The following is a 19527-nucleotide window of genomic DNA, read 5'->3' as shown; positions in this document are numbered from 1 at the left end:
AGCTGGGCATTGTTACCTGGTATATTTTCTTAAATGTGTTGGTTGCAGTTTCTTTCCAGGATAACATGGCAAACCCCAAAGAGAAAACCCCAATGTGCCTGGTGAATGAGTTAGCCCGTTTCAACAGAATCCAGCCCCAGTACAAGCTTCTGAATGAAAGAGGGCCAGCTCATGCCAAGGTAATAGTTGAATATAATTTTTATATAAGTTGCTATTATAATTTTGCAGCATTACTTCTCTTCACATATTTATTTAGAAAGTAATACTCATTCTATCCAGGGTTTCAAAGAACCAAAGAACAGTACAGCACAGGAACAGGCCATTCGGCCCTCCAAGCCTACGCCGATCTTGATGCCTGCCTAAACTAAAACCTTCTGCACTTCGGGGGACCGTATCCCTCTATTCCCATCCTATTCATGTATTTGTCAAGATGCCTCTTAAACATCGCTATCGTACCTGCTTCCACCATCTCCCCCGGCAGCAAGTTCCAGGCACTCACCACCCTCTGTGTAAAGAACTTGCCTCACACATTCCCTCTTAACTTTGCCCCTCTCACCTTAAACCTATGTACCCTAGTAACTGACTCTTCGACCCTGGGAAAAAGCTTCTGACTATCCACGCTGTCCATGCCACTCATAACTTTGTAAACCTCTATCATGTCGCCCCTCCACCTCCATTGTTCCAGTGAAAACAATCCGAGTTTATCCAACCTCTCCTCATAGCTAATGCCCTCCAGACCAGGCAACATCCTGGTAAACCTCTTCTGTACCCTCTCCAAAGCCTCCACGTCCTTTTGGACGTGTGGCGACCAGAATTGCACGCAATATTCTAAGTGTGGCCGAACTAAAGTTCTGTACAGCTGCAGCATGACTTGTCAATTTTTATACTCTATGCCCTGATCGATGAAGGCAAGCATGCCGTATTGCCTCTTGACTACCTTATTCACCTGCGTTGCCGCTTTGTGACCTGTGGACCTCTACGCCCAGATCTCTCTGCCTGTCAATACTCCTAAGGGTTCTGCCATTTACTGTCTCCTTCCCACCTGCATTAGACCTTCCAAAATGCATTATCTCACATTTGTCCGGATTAAACTCCATCTGCCATTTCTCCGCCCAAGTCTCCAACCGATCTATATCCTGCTGTATCCTCTGACAATCCTCGTCACTATCCGCAACTCCACCAACCTTTGTGTCGTCCGCAAACTTACTAATCATTTTCCTCCAAATCATTGAAATATACTGCAAAGAGCAAAGGTCCCAGCACAGAACCCTGCGGAACACCACTCGTCACATCCCTCCATTTAGAAAGGCACCCTTCCACTGCTACCCTCTGTCTTCTCTGACTGAGCCAGTTCTGTATCCATCTTGCCAGCTCACCTCTGATCCCGTGTGACTTCACCTTTTGTACCAGTCTGCCATGAGGGACCTTGTCAAAGGCTTTACTGAAGTCCATATAGATAACATTCACTGCCCTTCCTTCATCAATCATCTTTGTCACTTACTCAAAAAAAATCAAATTAGTGAGACACAACCTCCCCTTCACAAAACAATGCTGCCTCTCGCTAATAAGTTCATTTGTTTCCAAATGGGCGTAAATCCTGTCCCGAAGAATCCTCTCTAATAATTTCCCTAACACTGACGTAAGGCTCACTGGCCTATAATTTCCTGGATTATCCTTGCTACCCTTCTTAAACAAAGGAACAACATTGGCTTTTCTCCAGTCCTCTGGGACCTCACCTGTAGCCAATGAGGATACAAAGATTTCTGTCAAGGCCCCAGCAATTTCTTCCCTTGCCTCCCTCAGTATTCTGGGGTAGATCCCATCAGGCCCTGGGGACTTATCTACCTTAATGCTTTGCAAGACACCCTCCTCCTTTTTGATAATGAGATGACTGAGACTATCTACACTCCCTTCCCGAGGCTCATCATCCAACAAGTCCTTCTCTTTGGTGAATACTGATGCAAAGTACTCATTTAGTACCTCGCCCATTTCCTCTGGCTCCACACATAGATTCCCTTCTCTGTCCTTGAGTGGGTCAACCCTTTCCCTGGTTACCCTCTTGCTCTTTATAAAAAGCCTTGGGATTTTCCTTAATCTTGTTTGCCAATGACTTTTCATGACCCCTTTTAGCCTTCCTGACTCCTTGCTTAAGTTCCTTCCTACTGTCTTTATATTCCTCAAGGGATTCGTCTGTTCCTAGTCTTCCAGCCCTTACGAATGCTTCCTTTTTCTTTTTGACTAGGCTCAACATATCCTGCATTATCCAAGTTCCCGAAACTTGCCAAACTTATCCTTCTTCCTCACAGGAACATGCCGGTCCTGGATTCTAATCAACTGACTTTTGAAAGACTCCCACGTGTCAGATGTTGATTTACCCTCAAACAGCTGCCCCCAATCTAAATTCTTCAATTCCTGCCTAATATTGTTATAATTAGCCTTCCCCCAATTTAGCACCTTCACCCGAGGACTGCTCTTATCCTTATCCACAAGGGCGGCACAGTGGCGCAGTGGTTAGCACTGCAGCCTCACAGCTCCAGGGACCCGGGTTCGATTCTGGGTACTGACTGTGTGGAGTTTGCAAGTTCTCCCTGTGTCTGCGTGGGTTTTCCCCGGGTGCTCCGGTTTCCTCCCACATGCCAAAGACTTGCTGGTTGACAGGTTAATTGGCCGTTTTAAATTGCCCTTAGTGTAGGTAGGTGATCGGGAATATGGGATTACTGTAGGGTTAGTATAAATGGGTGGTTGTTGGTCGGCACAGACTCGGTGGGCCGAAGGGCCTGTTTCAGTGCTGTATCTCTAAATAAAAATAAATAAGTACCTTAAAACTTATGGAATTATGGTCACTGTTCCCGAAATGCTCCCTTACTGAAACTTCGACCACCTGGCCGGGCTCATTCCCCAATACCAGGTCCAGTACGGCCCCATCCCTAGTTGGACTATCTACATATTGTTTCAAGAAGCCCTCCTGGGTGCTCCTTACAAATTTTGCTCCATCCAAGCCCCTAGCACTAAGTGAGTCCCAGTCAATGTAGGGGAAGTTAAAATCACCCACTACTACAACCCTGTTACCTTTACATCTTTCGAAAATCTGTCTACATATCTGCTCCTCTACCTCCCACTGGCTGTTGGGAGGCCTGTAGAAAACCCCCAACATCGTGACTGCACCCTTCCTATTCCTGAGCTCCAGCCTCGCTGCACGACCCCTCCGAGGTGTCCTCCCGCAGTACAGCTGTGATATTCTCCTTAACAAGTAATGCAACTCCCCCACCCCTCTTACATCCCCCTCTATCCCGCCTGAAGCTTCTAAATCCTGGAACATTTAGCTGCCAATCCTGTCCTTCTCTCAACCAAGTCTCTAATAGCAACAACATCATAGTTCCAAGTTCTAATCCAAGCTCTAAGTTCATCTGCCTTACCTGTTATACTTCTCACATTGAAACAAATGCACTTCAGACCACCAGTCCCGCTGTGCTCCGCAACATCTTCCTGCCTGCTCTTCCTTTTAGTCTTACTGGCCTTATTTACTAGTTCCCCCTCATTTATTTCACTTGCTGTTCTACTGCTCTGGCTCCCACCCCCCTGCCACACTAGTTTAAACCCTCCCGAGTGACGCTAGCAAACCTCGCAGCCAAGATATTTGTGCCTCTCCAGTTTAGATGCAACCCGTCCTTCTTGTACAGGTCCCATCTGTCCCTGAAGAGATCCCAATTGTCCAGATATCTGAAACCCTCCCTTCTACACCAGCTGTTCAGCCACTTGTTTAGCTGCACTATCTTCCTATTTCTAGCCTCACTGGCACGTGGCACAGGGAGTAATCCCGAGATTACAACCCTAGAGGTCCTGATTTAACTTTCTACCTAACTCCCTCAACTCCCCCTGCAGGACCTCATCACTCTTCCTGCCTATGTCGTTGGTACCGATGTGTACCACAACGTCTGGCTGTTCACCCTCCCCCTTCAGAATGCCCCCTGTCCGTTCAGAGACATCCTTGACCCTGGCACCAGGGAGGCAACATACCATCCTGAAGTCTCTTTCACGTCCACAGAAGCGCCTATCTGTGCCCCTGACTATGGAGTCCCCTATAACTATTGCTCTTCTGCGCTTTGTCCCTCCCTGCTGAACAACAGTGCCAGCCGTGGTGCCACTACTCTGGCTGTTGCTGTTTTCCCCTGATAGGCCATCCCCCCAACAGTATCCAAATGGTATACTTGTTAGAGAGGGGGATAGCCACAGGGGATTCCTGCACTGACTGCCTGCCCCTTCTAGCGGTCACCCATCTATCTGCCTGCACCTGGGGTGTAACCACTTCTCTAAAACTCCTGTCTATGACGCTTTCTGCCACCTACATGCTCCTAAGTGCATCCAGTTGCTGCTCCAACCGATCCATGCGGTCGGTGAGGAGCTGCAACTGGGTACACTTCCTGCAGATGTAGTCGTCCGGAACGCTGGAAGCGTCATGGACCTCCCACATCTCACAGGTGAAGCACTTCACCCCTCTAACTGACATTTCTATCACTAATTAATAAATTAATTTCAAATAAATAAATACTTATTAAATCCTTACTAAATTGTTATAATAACTATATGGTCCCTAGTGCTAGATTCCTACTATAAATATTAAATGCTAACTAAATACAGTAATCTCCTCCCTCTGGTTTAGTTACTCTACTTATTAATTAGTTAATTAGGATTTTAATCAATTCTTATCAATGTTTTATTTTCAAATTCAGTACAAATTCCCTACCAGCCAATCAGGTCACAGCTTTCCTGTGACATCACTTTCAGTTTTTTTTTTACCAGAGGTAAGTTTTTTATACTTACCGGTCCAGAACTCCGCCCTCTGAGTCTTCTCCCAGTCAGCTGTGCTCTTTGGAAACTCTCAGCTCCCCTCACTCTGAGGACAGGTAGGAAATGAAAGGAGCTCCTCGCTCCCTCCTTACCGAATTTCCTCAGTTACCAAACTTCCACTGTTGCACTCTGATGCAACCCAAATCAGCACTCCAATGCAGACAAAGTCAGCACTGTAAGATGGCTCACTTTTATACTGACTGATCTCTAGATCCCTAAAAACTGGTTTAAGCCAATTCTCTAATTAACAAGGTGCAGCTGCAAGCAGAGCCTGAGTGAACCCTGTTTAAAGCTGGTCTAAAACTCACCTTCTCCAACCCGAACAGCAACTGTTAAGTTACTCTGCTAAATAAAAGATTTAAGATAAAATTAACCCTTAATTATCCTCAGTTACCAAACTTCCACTGTAGCACTCTAATGCAACCCAAGTCAGCACTCCAGTGCAAAAAAAAAAGTTTATGGTGATCTTGATGCCATTGTCGAATAACTGAATATTGAAGATGAAATAATCTTGACTTCGAGATGGCTTTGTAAAATGAATGAGGGCATTAATGTAAAGTATGCTTATATCTGTGTGAATTGAAATGTCTCAAATTAAATGCACTATTATTTGTGAATAGATGCTTGACGTTGTCATGGAAATATAGATCTTTGGATGGTTATAGTGTTTTCCAATTTGTTTCCCTCCTCTTTAAGTTCAATTTAGTTGTCATCAATTCACAGAAAATATTAAATTAATTCTTCTCTCCTCCCCTGAAAAGCTGTGACTATTTAATTTTTGACAACCTGACCACTTGTATACAATTTTTGCTGATTCAATTTGATTGTAACTAAATTTAGTAAATTTAGTAAATAGAGGCTCTCATTAGCCTCTCAAATTTAATATGGCCCTGCTGTTGTCAGTGTGTGCAACTTGAAATCATTAAATATTGTCGTATTAAACTTCAATTGGCTTTAATACTCTCCATCAACTTGGTGAAAGATTTCCTCTCACCAGGCTTATTATCCCCAAGGATTCCTGTCAACTTTATTTTGTTAAACTATTTTAATGTATGTATTCCCAATCCCTTCAACACGTTGCACTGCCTCTCCTTCCTAAGTTGTGATACAAATACTGGTTTGCATTGGTCTGTAATGGGGGAGATAGCATCAAACTCAGAAGTAATAAAGCCTCAATGGATTCCTTTTAAACATTGTTTATATCTGTGTAGCTGTATCCAGAAGGAGTAAATTATATGGACAATAATTTAAATGCCTTACTAGATTTTACCTGGACTTAACGAATGACTTTCTGTTATCCAATATTGTATTCATTTTGATAATTTGAAGAATATACATTTGCCCCATTTGTGTCGCAGTAAACCTTGTTTATTGAATGATTCCAGTAATTTTTATCTGAATATTCACAAACTATTATTACCTGGAAATTATGCTGAGATATTATGAAGGTTTAGCAGTTTGTTTCAAATTCTTCTGTCTGCTATTTTAACATGAGAATTGATCCTTTTTAAGAAAGAACAAACTAGCTTTTATACAATGAATTTCATGCCCTCAGAAAGAGTGACACCGCAAATGAATTGTTGCTGATGTGTAGTCACTTTTTATAGATAAATGTGGCAGCCTGTTTGCTGGCAGGACAGCATTTATTGCCCATCCCTAATTGCCCTTGAGAAGGTGGTGGCGAGCTGCCTTCATGAACCGCTGCAGTCCATGTGGGGTAGGTACACCCACAGTGCTGTTAGGAAGGGAGTTCCAGGATTTTGACCCAGCGACAGTGAAGGAACGGCGATATAGTTTCAAGTCAGGATGGTGTGTGGCTTGGAGTGGAACTTGCAGGTGGTGGTGTTCCCATGCATTTGCTGCCCTTGTCCTTCTAGGTGGCAGAGATCATGGGTTTGGATGGTGCTGTCTAAGGAGCCTTGGTGCATTGCTGCAGTGCATCTTGTAGATGGCACACACGGCTACCATTGTTTGTCAGTGGTGAGGGGAGTGAATGTTTGTGGCGGGGTGCCAGTCAAGCGGGCTGCTTTGTCCTGGATGGTGTCGATCTTCTTGAGTGTTGTTGGAGCTGCACCCATCCAGGCAAGTGGAGAGTATTCCATCACACTCCTGACTTTTGATTACCAGATGCCAAGGTGGTGGGGCTAGCATTCCAGGTTAACTGCTAAGATGGCTGAAAACAAAAACAGACGTGGTCAAACCAGTTTAGTCACATGACGAACTGACTGTTGGAGTTTTCTGAATTTGAACTTACCAGAGAGAATGTGAACTCAGAAAACTCTTTGCTCCTGGACCGAGAACATCTCTCTCCTGTCTGCTCCCATCTCTTTCTCACGGAACTGAAGACCCATTGAAGACACATGAACTCCAAGAGAGAAAAGTCTCCTGCAGTGAACAAGGTTTAAGAAGAATACTGGGCCCCAACAAAAAGCAAGACTACTTACAAAAGGACTACAGTGAGCTCGAGGCACAGTAACAAAGAATTCTTCTGAAATTGCCCCAAACCTCTCTATTTTTTTCTTCTGCTCTTTTCTGTCTCTATTTGCATGTGCGTATCGTGTATGCATGCTAGCGTGGGGCGCGGCGTGTATCCGTAGGCGTTAACCGAATTAGAGTTTAAGTTTTTAATAAATTTCACTTTTCTTCTTTAAACTTAAGGAAGCCTGTTTATGCTCATTTCTTTGCCTTATATTTGGAAAATGGTGAACAAGGATTCACCAAGGGGGAGCTCAAAATGTAAAATTAAATCCTGTTACAATAAGACCAGGTGAAGGCTAAAAGGGACCCCTAGAACCTTTCTCACCTGGTCGTAACATTGGGGATGGTCATTGCCTGGCACTTGTGTGGCATGAATGTTACTTAGCACTCATCAGCCCAAGTCTGGATATTGTCCAGGTCTTGCTGCATTTCTATACGGACTGCTTCAGTATCTGAGGAGTTGCGAATGGTGCTGAGCATTGTGCAATCATCAGCGAACATCCCCACTTCTGACCTTATGATTTGAAGGAAGGTCATGGATGAAGCAGCTGAAGATGATTGGGCCTTGAACACTACCTTGAGGAACTTCTGCAGTGATGTCCTGGAGCTTGGATGACTGACCTCCAGCAACCACACCCATCATCCTATGCGCTAGGTATGACCGATCAGCAGAGAGTTTTCCCCCGATTCCCATTGACTCCAGTTTTGCTAGGGCTCCTTGATGCCATACTCGGTCAAATGCTGCCTTGATGTCAAAGGCAGTCACTCTCACCTCACCTCTTCTGTTCAACTCTTTTGTCCATGTTTGAACCAAGGCTGTAATGAGGTCAGGAGCTGAGGGGCCCTGATGGAACCCAAACTGAGCGTCACTGGGCAGGTTATTGCTAAGCAAGTGCTAGCACAGTCGACGACACTTTCCATCACTTTACTGATGATCGAGAGTAGATTGATGGGGCGGTAATTGGCCAGGTTGGACTTGTCCTGCTTTTTGTGTACAGGACATACCTGGGCAAGTTTCCGCATTGCTGGGTAGATGCCAGTGTTGTAGCTTGTCTGGAACAGCTTGGCTAGGGGTGTTGCAAGTTCTGGAACACAAGTCTTCAGTACTATTGCCAGAATGTTGTCAGGGCCCATAGTCTTTGCAGTATACAGTGCCTTCAGTCGTTTCTTGATATCACGCGGAGTGAATCGAATTGGCTGAAGACTGACATCTGTGATGCTGGGGACTTCAGGAAGAGGCCGAGATGGATCATCCACTTGGCACTTCTGGCTGAAGATTGTTGCTAATGCTTCAGCTTTATCTTTTGTACTGATATGCTGGGCTCTCCCCATCATTGAGGTTGATGATATTTGATTAGATTTTAGATTAGAGATACAGCACTGAAACAGGCCCTTCGGCCCACCGAGTCTGTGCCGAACATCAACCACCCATTTATACTAATCCTACACTAATCCCATATTCCTACCAAACATCCCTTCCTGTCCCTATATTTCCCTACCACCTACCTACACTAGTGACAATTTATAATGGCCAATTTACCTATCAACCTGCAAGTCTTTTGGCTTGTGGGAGGAAACCGGAGCACCCGGAGAAAACCCATGCAGACACAGGGAGAACTTGCAAACTCCACACAGGCAGTACCTGGAATCGAACCCGGGTCCCTGGAGCTGTGAGGCTGCGGTGCTAACCACTGCGCCACTGTGCCACCTCCTCCAGTTAGTTGTTTAATTGTCCACTATCATTCACGACTGGATGTGGCAGGATTGCAGAGCTTAGATCTGATCCGTTGGTTATGGAATTGCTTAGTTCTATCTATCGCATACTGCTTACACTGTTTTGCATGCAAGTTCCTGGGTTGTAGCTTCACCAGGTTGACACCTCATTTTGAGGTGTGCCTGCTGCTGCTCTTGGCATGCCGTCCTGCACTCTTCATTGAACCAGGGTTGGTCCCCCGGTTTGATGGTAATAGTAGAGTGGCGGATATGCCGGGCCATGAGGTTACAGATTGTGGTTGAGTCCAATTCTGCTGCTGCTAATGGCCCACAGCGCCTCATGGATGCCCAGTTTTGCATTGCTAGATCTGTTCTAAATCTATCCCATTTAGCACGGTGGTAGTGCCACACAACACGATGGAGGGTATCCTCAATGTGAAGACAGGACTTTGTTTCCACAAAGACTGTGCGGTGGTCACTCCTACCAATACTGTCATGGACAGATGCATCTGCGACAGGCAGATTGGTGAGGACGAGGTCAAGTATATTTTTCCCTATTGTTGGTTCCCTCACCACCTGCCACAGACCCAGTCTCGCAGCTATGTCCTTTAGAACTCAGCCAGCGCAGTCAATAGTGGTGCTATCGAGCCACTCTTGGTGATGGACATTGAAGTCCCCCACCCAGAGTACATTCTGTGCCCTTGCCATCCTCAGTGCTTCCTTCAGGTGCTGTTCAACATGGAGGAGTACTGATTCATCAGCTGTGGGGGGGGGGGGGGGGGCGGTGGGGGTGGTGCGGCAGGAGGTAATCAGCAGGAGGTTTCCTTGCCCATGTTTGACCTGATTCCATGAGACTTCATGGGTCTGTCCTACCGGTGGGACAGGACATACCCGGGGATGGTGATAGCGGTGTCTGGGACAGGGTATAGTTTGGTGAGTATGACTATGTCAAGCTGTTGCTTGACTAGTCTGTGGGACAGCTGTCCCAACTTTAATTCAGTCTTGAATATATTCAGTGACCCTGGAGTATTGTCTACAGTTCTGGTCACCACATTACAGGAAAGGATGTAATTGCTCTGGAGAGAGGACAGAATGTTGCCAGGGCTTGAAAGTTTCAGCTATGCGGAAAGATTGGATAGGCTTGGGTTGTTTTCCTTCGAACAGAGGAGGCTGAGGGGTGACTTAATGGAGGTGTACAAAATAATGAAGGTCCGAGATAGAGTAGACAGGAAGGACCTGTTTCCCCTAGCAGAGAGGTCAATTACCAGGGGGCTCAGATTTAAGGTGATTGGTAGAAATATTAGAGAGGACATGAGGAAAATCTTTTTCACCCAGAGGTTGGTGGGTGTCTGGAATTCACTGCCAGCAACGGTGGTGGAAGCAGAAATCCTCAATTCTTTTAAAAGGTACCTGGACCTGCACCTGAAGTGCTGTAACCTGCAAGGCTATGGACCAGATGCTGGAAGGTGGGATTAGATTGGGCGTTTAGTTTTTTCAGCCGGCACAGACACAATGGGCTGAATGACCTCCTTCTGTGCTGTAATTTTTCTCTGGTTCTATGGACCCAGCTTCCATTGCTCTCTGGGGAAGAGAATTCCAAAGATTAACAACCCTCTGAGAGAAGAAATACCTCCTCATCTCTGTGTTAAATGGGAGACCCCTTACTTTGAAACTGTGGCCCCTAGTTCTAGATTCCCATACGAGGGGAAACATCTCAGCATCTAATCTGTCGAGCCCCCTCAGAATCTTATATATTTTGATAAGGTAACCTCTCATTCTTCTAAATTCCAGTGAGTATAGGCCCAATCTGCTCAACCTATCCTCTCAAGACAACCCCTTCATCCCAGGAATCAACCTAGTGAACCGTCTCTGAACTGCTTTCAATGCAAGTATATCCCTCCTTAAGTAAGGAGATCATAACTGTATACAGTACTCTAGGTGTGGTCAAGATTTCCCTACTTTTATACTCCATCCCCCTTGCAATAAATGCCACCATTCCATTTGCCTTCTTAATTTCTTGCTGCACCTGCATGCTAACTTTTTGTGATTCATGTACAAGGACACCCAGATCCCTCTGTACTGCAGCATTCTGCAGTCTCTCTCCATGCAAATAATATTCTGCTTTTCTATTCTTCCTGCCAAAGTGGACAACCTCACATTTTCCCACATTATAGTCCACCTGCCAAATTTTTGCCCATTTATTTAACCTATCGGTATCTGTTTGGAGACACTTTGTGTCCTCCTCAGAATTTGCTTTCCTACCTATCTTGGTATCATCAGCAAATTTGGCTACAATACACTCAGTCCCTTTGTCCAAGTCATTAATATAGATCGTAAGTAGTTGAGGCCCCAGCACTGATCCCTGTAGCACTCAACTAGTTACAGTTTGCCAACCTGAAAATGTCCTATTTATCCCGAACCTTTGTTTCCTGTTAGTTAGCCAATCCTCTATCCATGCTAATATATTACCCCTAATACCATGAACCTTTAATGTAGCACCTTATCGAATGCCTTTTGGAAATCCATATATACTACACCTACTAGTTCCCCTTTATCCACCCTGCTTGTTACATCCTCAAAGAATTGTAATACATTTGTCAAACATGATTTCCCTTTCATAAACAGAGCCGGGACTGAGTTCCTAGCGAGATGTTTTGCTCGTGCTGTTGGGGAGGTTTTAAACTAGTTTGGCAGGGGGATGGGGACCTGAGGGTAGACTCAGTTGGGACAAAATCAGAAATGAAAATGGAAGGCAGAAAATTAGTGGATGAGTCTGGAAGGCAGAGGAAACAAAGTTTAGAAAATAAAAAAAAGCATTTGGCAGTGCTCAAGGGTATCATATCTACTTCAATGCAAGGAGTATAGCAAATAAAGCAGATGAGCTGAGGGCACAGATTGACAGGTGGTGGCATGATATCATAGCTATTACAGAAACATGGCTTAAGAATGGGAGCTCAACATTCCTGGTTACAGGGTTTTCAGATACAATAGAGAGGGGGATAAGAAAGGAGGTGGGTGGCATTTTTGGTCAAAGAAACAATTACAGCTGTGAGGAGGGATGATGTGTTAGAAGGTTCATCAAATGAGGCCATATAGATCAAGCTAAGGAACAAAAAAGAGGCAATCACACTCCTGGGAGTGTACTACAGACCCCCAAAAGGTCAGAGGGAGATAGAAGAGCAGATATATAGGCAAATCTCTGAGAAGTGCAGTAATAGTAGGGGATTTTACCTACCCCAATATTAATTGAGATAGTTTGAGTGTGAAAGGAATTGAGGGAGCAGAACTCTTGAGGTGCATTCAAGAGAACCTTTTTGGCCAGTATATAGCAAGTCCAACAAGAGAGGGCGCAGTTTTAGACTTACTTTTAGGAAATGAAGCTGGGCAGGTGGAAGGAGTGGCAGTGAGACAGCATTTTGGTGGTAGTGATCATAATTCATTCAGTTTTAACATAATTATGGAAAAGGACAAGGATAAAACAGGAGTTAGAGTTCTCAATTGGGGTAAGGCCAATTTTATTAAGCTGAGGAGTGATTTAGCGAAAGTGGACTGGAAACAGCTACTTGAAGGTAAATCAATATCAGAGCAGTGGAAGATATTCAAAGGAGAGATTCAAGAGGTTCGGAGTAAACATGTTATCACAAAGAAAAAGGGTGGGATGGCCAAAACTAGAGCCCCGGGGATGTCAAGGAACTTACATGGTAAGATAAGGCAGAAAAGGAAAGCTTATGTCTGACACCGAGAACTCAATACTACAGAAAGCCTAGAGAAGTATAGAAAGTGGAGGGGTGAAATCAAAAAGGAAATCAGGAAAGCTAAGGGAAGGCATGCAAGCAAAATCAAGGTGAATGTAAAGATATTTTATCAATACATTAGGAGTAAGAGGTTAACTAAGGAAAGAATAGGGCCCATAAAAGACCAAAAAGGTAGCCTATGTGTGGGGGCGGAAGATGCTGGTATTGTTTTTAATGAATACTTGGCGACTGTCTTCGCAATAGAGGGGGACGATGCAGATATTGTAGTCAAGGAAGAGGGGTATGAAGTATTGGATGTGATAAACATAGGGAGGGAGGAAGTATTAATGCGATTAGCATCCTTGAAAGTGGATAAATCACCAAGGCCAGATGAAATGTACCCCAGGCTGTTAAAAGAAGCCAGAGAGGAAATAACGGTAGGTGTGTCCGTCATTTATACAGGGGTGGTGCTGGCGCATTGGAGGACTGCTAACGTTATACCTTTGTTTAAAAAGTGAGCAGGGGATAGGCTGAATAATTACAGGCCAGCCAGTCTAACCTCTGTAGTGGGCAAATTATTGGAATCAATTCTGAGAGACAGGATAAACTATCACTTAGAAAGGCACAGATTAATCAAGGATAGTCAGCATGGATTTGTTAAGGGAAGATCTTGTCTGACTAACTTGATTGAATTTTTTGAAGAAGTAACAAGGAAGATTGATGAAGGTAGTGTAGTTGATGTGGTCTACATGGATTTTAGCAAGGCTTTTGACAAGGTCCCACATGGCAGACTAGTTAAAAAAATAAAATCCCATGCGATCCAGGGAAATATAGCAAGTTGGATACTAAATTTAATCAGTGGTAGGAAACAAAGGGTAATTGTTGGCGAGTGTTTTTGTGACTGGAAGCTGTTTCCAGTGGTGTTCCACAGGGTTCAGTACTGGGTCTCATGTTTTTTGTACAATATATTAACGATTTGGACGTAAATGTAGGGGACATGACCAAGAAGTTTGCAGACGACACAAAAATTAGCCGCATTGTTGATAGCGAGGAGGTTGCTATAGGTTGCAGGAAGATACCGATGGACTGGTCAGGTGGGCAGAAAAGTGGCAAATGGAATTCAACCTGGATAAGTGTGAGGTGATGCATTTGGGAGGTCAAACAAGGCAAAGGAATACATGATTAATGGGAGAATACTGAGAGGTAGAGACGAAGTGAGGAACCTTGGAGTGAATGTCCACAGATCCTGAAGGTAGCAGGACAGGTCGATAAGGTGGTTAAGAAGGCATATGGAATCCTTTCCTTTATTAGCAGAAGTATAGAATACAACAGCAGGGAGGTTATGCTGGAACTGTATAAATCATTGGTTAGGCCACTACTTGAGTATTGTGTGCCATTCTGGTCACATCTTTGCAGAAAGGATATAATTGCACTAGAGAGGGTACAGAGGAGATTTACGAGGATGTTGCTGGGACTGGAAAAATTCAACTATGAGGAAAGATTGGATATGCTGGGGTTGTTCTTGGAACAGCGAAGGCTGAGGGGAGATTTGATTGAAATGTACAAAATTGTGAGGGGCCTGGATAGAGTGGATGTGAAGGGTCTATTTATCTTAGCAGCGATGTCAGTGACTAGGGGCCATAGATTTAAAATAATTGGTAGAAAGATTAGAGGGGAGGGATTCTGATGATATGTTCTCCGTTGCCTTCTTGTCCCTTGTCCCTCTCCTCTGCCCTCCTGATGCCCAGGGCTCTGCCCTTCTTGTGGAGAATGTTGCTCCTCATTACCACTGAACCCGAAATCTGAGAATCGTGCTCACATTGCCAGCTGCTGCTTCCTTATGCTCAAGTGGCCTCCCAATTGTGTTTGGAAGCCTTTCCCCCTCCTCATGCCCCCACGTTGCCAGCTGAATGACGCCCCCTGCATTGCCCGAGTGTTTACTGACCTCTTTCCCTGCAGCCTGTGCTGACCCGGTGGTACCTGTGTGCCAATGGCCATGTCATCCTCTAAGCCATTATCTCTTTTATACGCCTACCTAATTTGTTGGGGCATCCATGACTGGGTCCCTGCTGTATATCTGCTTCCATGCACCTGGTCTGCCCCAGACCCAGCAGCAGCCCCATGGCTCCCACCAAAATCTGAACGTGGCCCTCAATGAGCTCTTTATTGACCTCAATTACAGTAATTAACAGATCGGGCAGGTTCTTAGAACTGCCCTTCTCCTGCCCTGGTGAAAATCGCTAGTGCTGGAAAACTGGCATGCTGGCTGGCGTCAGTGTTTTCATCACCCACCTGCATCCATTCCCGCTCCCAGTGGGACCTAAAAATCCTGCCCCATATATCACATCCAACTCCCCATCCTTTCACAGAGACACTGTACCCCATCCAAAATCCCACCCTTTCATACAGGCTTTGTACCCTGTCCAACTACCCACACTTTCACACAGAGACTGTATCTCATCCAACTCCCCACCCTTTCACACAGGCAATGTAATACTTGCATCTCCCCAGCATTTCTCAGGAGCACTGTACCCCATACAACTCCCTAGCCTTTCACACAGACACTGTACTGATCCTCATTGCTATGTGGTTTATATATGCAGTAGTTTAATGATTGGAACCTCACTGGTGTGTAAACTATGGTTTGGTAATTGGATCCTGAATGATGGGTCATATTTACTGTAGTTTAGAAACATAGAAAATTTACAGCACTGATGGAGGCCATTCGGCCCATCTTAGAATCATAGAGTTTTACAGCACAGAAACAGGCCCTTTGGCCCATTGTGTCTGTGCCGGCCATCAAGCACCTATCTATTCTAATCCCATTTTCCAGCACTTGGCCCATAGCCTTGTATGCTATGGCGTTTCAAGTACTCATCTAAATACTTCTTAAATGTTGTGAGGGTTCCTCCCTCTACCACCCCTTCAGGCAGTGTGTTCCAGATTCCAACCACACTCTGGGTGAAAGAAAATTTCCTCAAATCCCCTCTAAACCTCCTGCCCCTTCCCTTAAATCTATGCCCCCTGGTTAATGACACCTCTGCTAAGAGAAAATGTTTCTTCCTATCTAACCTATCTATGCCCCTCATAATTTTGTATACCTCAATCATGTCCCCCCTCAGCCTTCTCTGCGCTAAGGAAAACAACCCTAGCCTATCCAGTCTCTCTTCATAGCTGAAATGCTCCAGCCCAGGCAACATCCTGGTGAATCTCCTCTGAACCCTCTCCAGTGCAATCACATCCTTCCTATAGTGTGGTGACCGGATCTGTACACAGTACTCCAGCTGTGGCCTAACCAGTGTTTTAGACAGTTCCATCATAACCTCCCTGCTCTTATATTCTATGCCTCGACTAATAAAGGCAAGTATCCCTTATGCCTTCCTAACCACCTTATCTACCTGTGCTGCTGCCTTCAGTGATCTGATGGACAAGTACACCAAGGTCCTTCTGACCCTCTGTACATCCTAGGGTCCTACCATCCATTGTATATTCCCTTGCCTTGTTAGTCCTCCCAAAATGCATCACCTCACACTTCTCAGGATTAAATTCCATTTGGCACTGCTCCACCCATCTTACCAGCCCATCTAAATTGTCCTGTCATCTAAGGCTTTCCTCCTCACTACTTACGACACCACCAATTTTCGTGTCATCTGCGAACTTACTGATCATACCTCCTATATTCACATCTAAATCATTAATGTACACTACAAACAGCAAGGGTCCCAGCACCAATTCCTGCGGTACCCCACTGGTCACAGGCTTCCAATTGCAAAAACAACCCTTGACCATCACCCTTTGCCTCCTGCCACTAAGCCAATTTTGAATCCAATTTACCAAATTGCCCTGGATCCCATGGGCTCTTACCTTCTTGACCAATCTCCTATGCGGGACCTTATCAAAAGCCTTACTGAAGACTACATCAACCGCTTTACCCTCATCTACACACCTAGTCACCTCCTCGAAAAATTAAATCAAATTTGTTGGACATGATCTCCCCGACAAAGCCATGCTGACTATCCTTGATTAGTCCCTGCCTCTCCAAGTGGAGATTAATCCTGTCCCTCAGATTTTTTCCAATAGTTTCCCTACCACTGATGTTAGGCTCACTGGCCTGTAATTACCTAGTTTATCCCTACTACCCTTCTTGAATAATGGTACCACATTTGCTGTCCTTCAATCCTCTGGCACCTCTCCTGTGGCCAGAGAGGATTTGAAAATTTGTGTCAATCTCCTCCCTTGCCTCACATAACAGCCTGGGATACATCTCATCTGGGCCTGGGGATTTATTCACTTTTAAGCCTGCTAAAACTGCTAATACCTCCTCCCTTTCAGTGCTAATTTGTGAACACAGATGAAAAGTAATCATTTAAAACCTCCCCTACGTCCTCCGGCACCACACACAAATTGCCACTTTGGTCCCTAATAGGCTTTACTCTTTCCCTGGTTATCCTCTTGCCCTTAACATACTTATAAAACACCTTAGTATTTTCTTTTATCTTGCCCGCCAGTGTTTTTTCATGCCCCCTTTTAGCTCTCCTAATTACTTTTTTAAGTAGCCTCCCTACACTTTCTATGCTCCTCAAGGGCCTCTGCTGTTTTCAGCCCTCTGAATCTGCCATAAGCCTCCATTTTTTCCCTTATCCAATCCTCTATATCCCTTGGCATCCAGGGTTTCCTGGATCTATTGGTCCTACCCTTCACCTTAACGGGAACTTGTTGGCTCTGAACTCTCACTATTTCCTTTCTGAATGACTCCCACTCGTCTCATGTGGACTTTCCTACAAGCAGCTGCTCCCAGTCCACTTTGGCCAGATCATGTTTTATCATATTGAAATCGGCCTTCCCCCAATTCAGTACCTTTATTTCCGGTCCATCTTTGTCCTTTTCTATAACTACGTTAAATCTTAGAGTTATGGTCACTATCCCCGAAATGCTCTCCCACTGATACTTCTACCACTTGTCCGGTATCATTCCCTAAGATTAGGTCCAGTACCGCCCCATCTCTTATAGGAGTTTCTACGTGTGGGCTCAAAAAGCTCTCCTGGATGCACTTTAAGGATTCCGCCCCCTTTAAGCCTTTTGCACTAAGACTATCCCAGTTAATATTGGGGAAGTTGAAATCTTCTACTGTTATTACCCTATTATTTTTGCACCTGTCTGAGATTTGCCTACATATCTGCTCCTCTGTCTCTCCCTGACTGTTTGGAGGTCTGTAGTACACTCCCAGTAAAGTGATTGCCCCCTTTTTGTTTTTAAGTTCTACCCATATGGCCTCATTTGAGGAACCTTCTAAGATATCATCCCTCCTTACTGCAGTAATTGACTCCTTGAACAATAGTGCAATGCCACCTCTTTTACACGCCCTGGATGCGGGAAAGGTTCCAGTTGATTGGAAAAATACTAATATAACGCCCTTATTCAAAAAGGGAGGGAGGCAGAAAGTAGGAAACTATAGACCAGTTAGTTTAACATCTGTCGTTAGGAAATTGTTAGAATCCATCATTAAGGAAGTAATAACAGGACATTTAGAAAGTCAAAGTGCAATCCATCAGAGTCAGCATGGTTTTATGAAGGGTAAATCGGGTTTGACTAATTTGCTAGAGTTCTTCGAAGCTATAACAAGCAAAGTGGATAATGGGGATGCTGTAGATGTAGTATATTTGGACTTCCAGAAGGCATTTGATAAGGTGCTGCACAAAAGGTTAATACTCAAGGTAAGATCACATGGGGTTAGGAGCAATTTTTTAGCTTGGATAGAGGATTGGCTAACCAACAGAAAACAGAGAGTCGGGATAAATGGGTCTTTTTCTGGTTGGCAAAATGTAATTAGTGGGGTGCCACAGGGTTTGGTCCTCAGGCCCAACTATTTACAATCTATATTAATTACTTGGATGCAGGGATAGAAGGTACTATAGCCAAATTTGCAGATGACACTAAAATAGGTAAGTTGCGATTAAGAAATAAGAAATTTACAAATGGATATGGATAGGTTAGGTGAATGGGCCAAAATTTGGCAGATGGAGTTAAATGTGGATAAGTGTGATGTTATCCATTTTGGTCGGAAGAATAGAAAGGCAAATTATTATCTAAATGGAGAGAAACTTCAGAGTGCTTCGGCGCAGAGGGATCTGGGTGTCCTCATACATGTTTTGCTGAAAACTAGTATGCAGGTACAGCAGGTAATAAGGAAGACAAATGGAATTTTGGCATTTATTCCTAAAGGAATAGAGTATAAAAGTAGGGAGGTGTTGCTGCAACTGTACAAGGCACTAGTGAGACCGCACCTGGAGTATTGCGTACAGTTTTGGTCCCCTTACTTGAGGAGGGATGTAGTTGCATTGGAGGCAGTTCAGAGGAGGTTCACTAGATTGATTCCAGAGATGAGGGGTTTGTCTTGTGAAGAGAGATTGAGCAGTTTAGGCCTTTACTCTCTAGAGTTTAGAAGAATGAGAGGAGATCTAATTGATGTATATAAGATGATTAAGGGAATTGACAAAGTAGACGTAGAGAGGATGTTTCCTCTGGTGGGACAATCTAGAACGAGAGGTCATAGTTTTAGGATAAGGGGTAGCAGATTTAAAACAGAGATGAGGAGAAATTACTTCTCTCAAAGGGACGTGAGTCTGTGGAATTCACTATCCTAGAGTCCAGGGAATGTCGGGACATAGAGTAAATTTAAGGAGGAGATATACAGATTTTTAATTAGTAACGGGTTGACGGATTATGGAGAACCGGCAGGAAAGTGGAGTTGAGG

The 19527-nt window shown here is 44.5% G+C and overlaps 1 protein-coding gene across 8 annotated transcripts in view; it reads left to right on the top strand.

The window, feature by feature from the left end:
* The window catches only part of stau2 (staufen double-stranded RNA binding protein 2), a 545941-nt gene that overhangs the window by 101212 nt on the left and 425202 nt on the right, over positions 1-19527 (top strand). For all 8 annotated transcript variants that reach the window (XM_068032038.1, XM_068032036.1, XM_068032040.1 and 5 more), the window contains one exon: positions 49-179. In XM_068032038.1, coding sequence (XP_067888139.1) covers positions 49-179 — 131 coding nt within the window. The remainder of the gene's footprint in view (positions 1-48; positions 180-19527) is intronic.

The sequence above is a fragment of the Heterodontus francisci genome, chromosome 5 (genome assembly GCF_036365525.1).
Source record: "Heterodontus francisci isolate sHetFra1 chromosome 5, sHetFra1.hap1, whole genome shotgun sequence".
Lineage (NCBI taxonomy): Eukaryota > Metazoa > Chordata > Chondrichthyes > Heterodontiformes > Heterodontidae > Heterodontus > Heterodontus francisci.
This window is presented reverse-complemented; position numbering and strand designations above follow the sequence as displayed.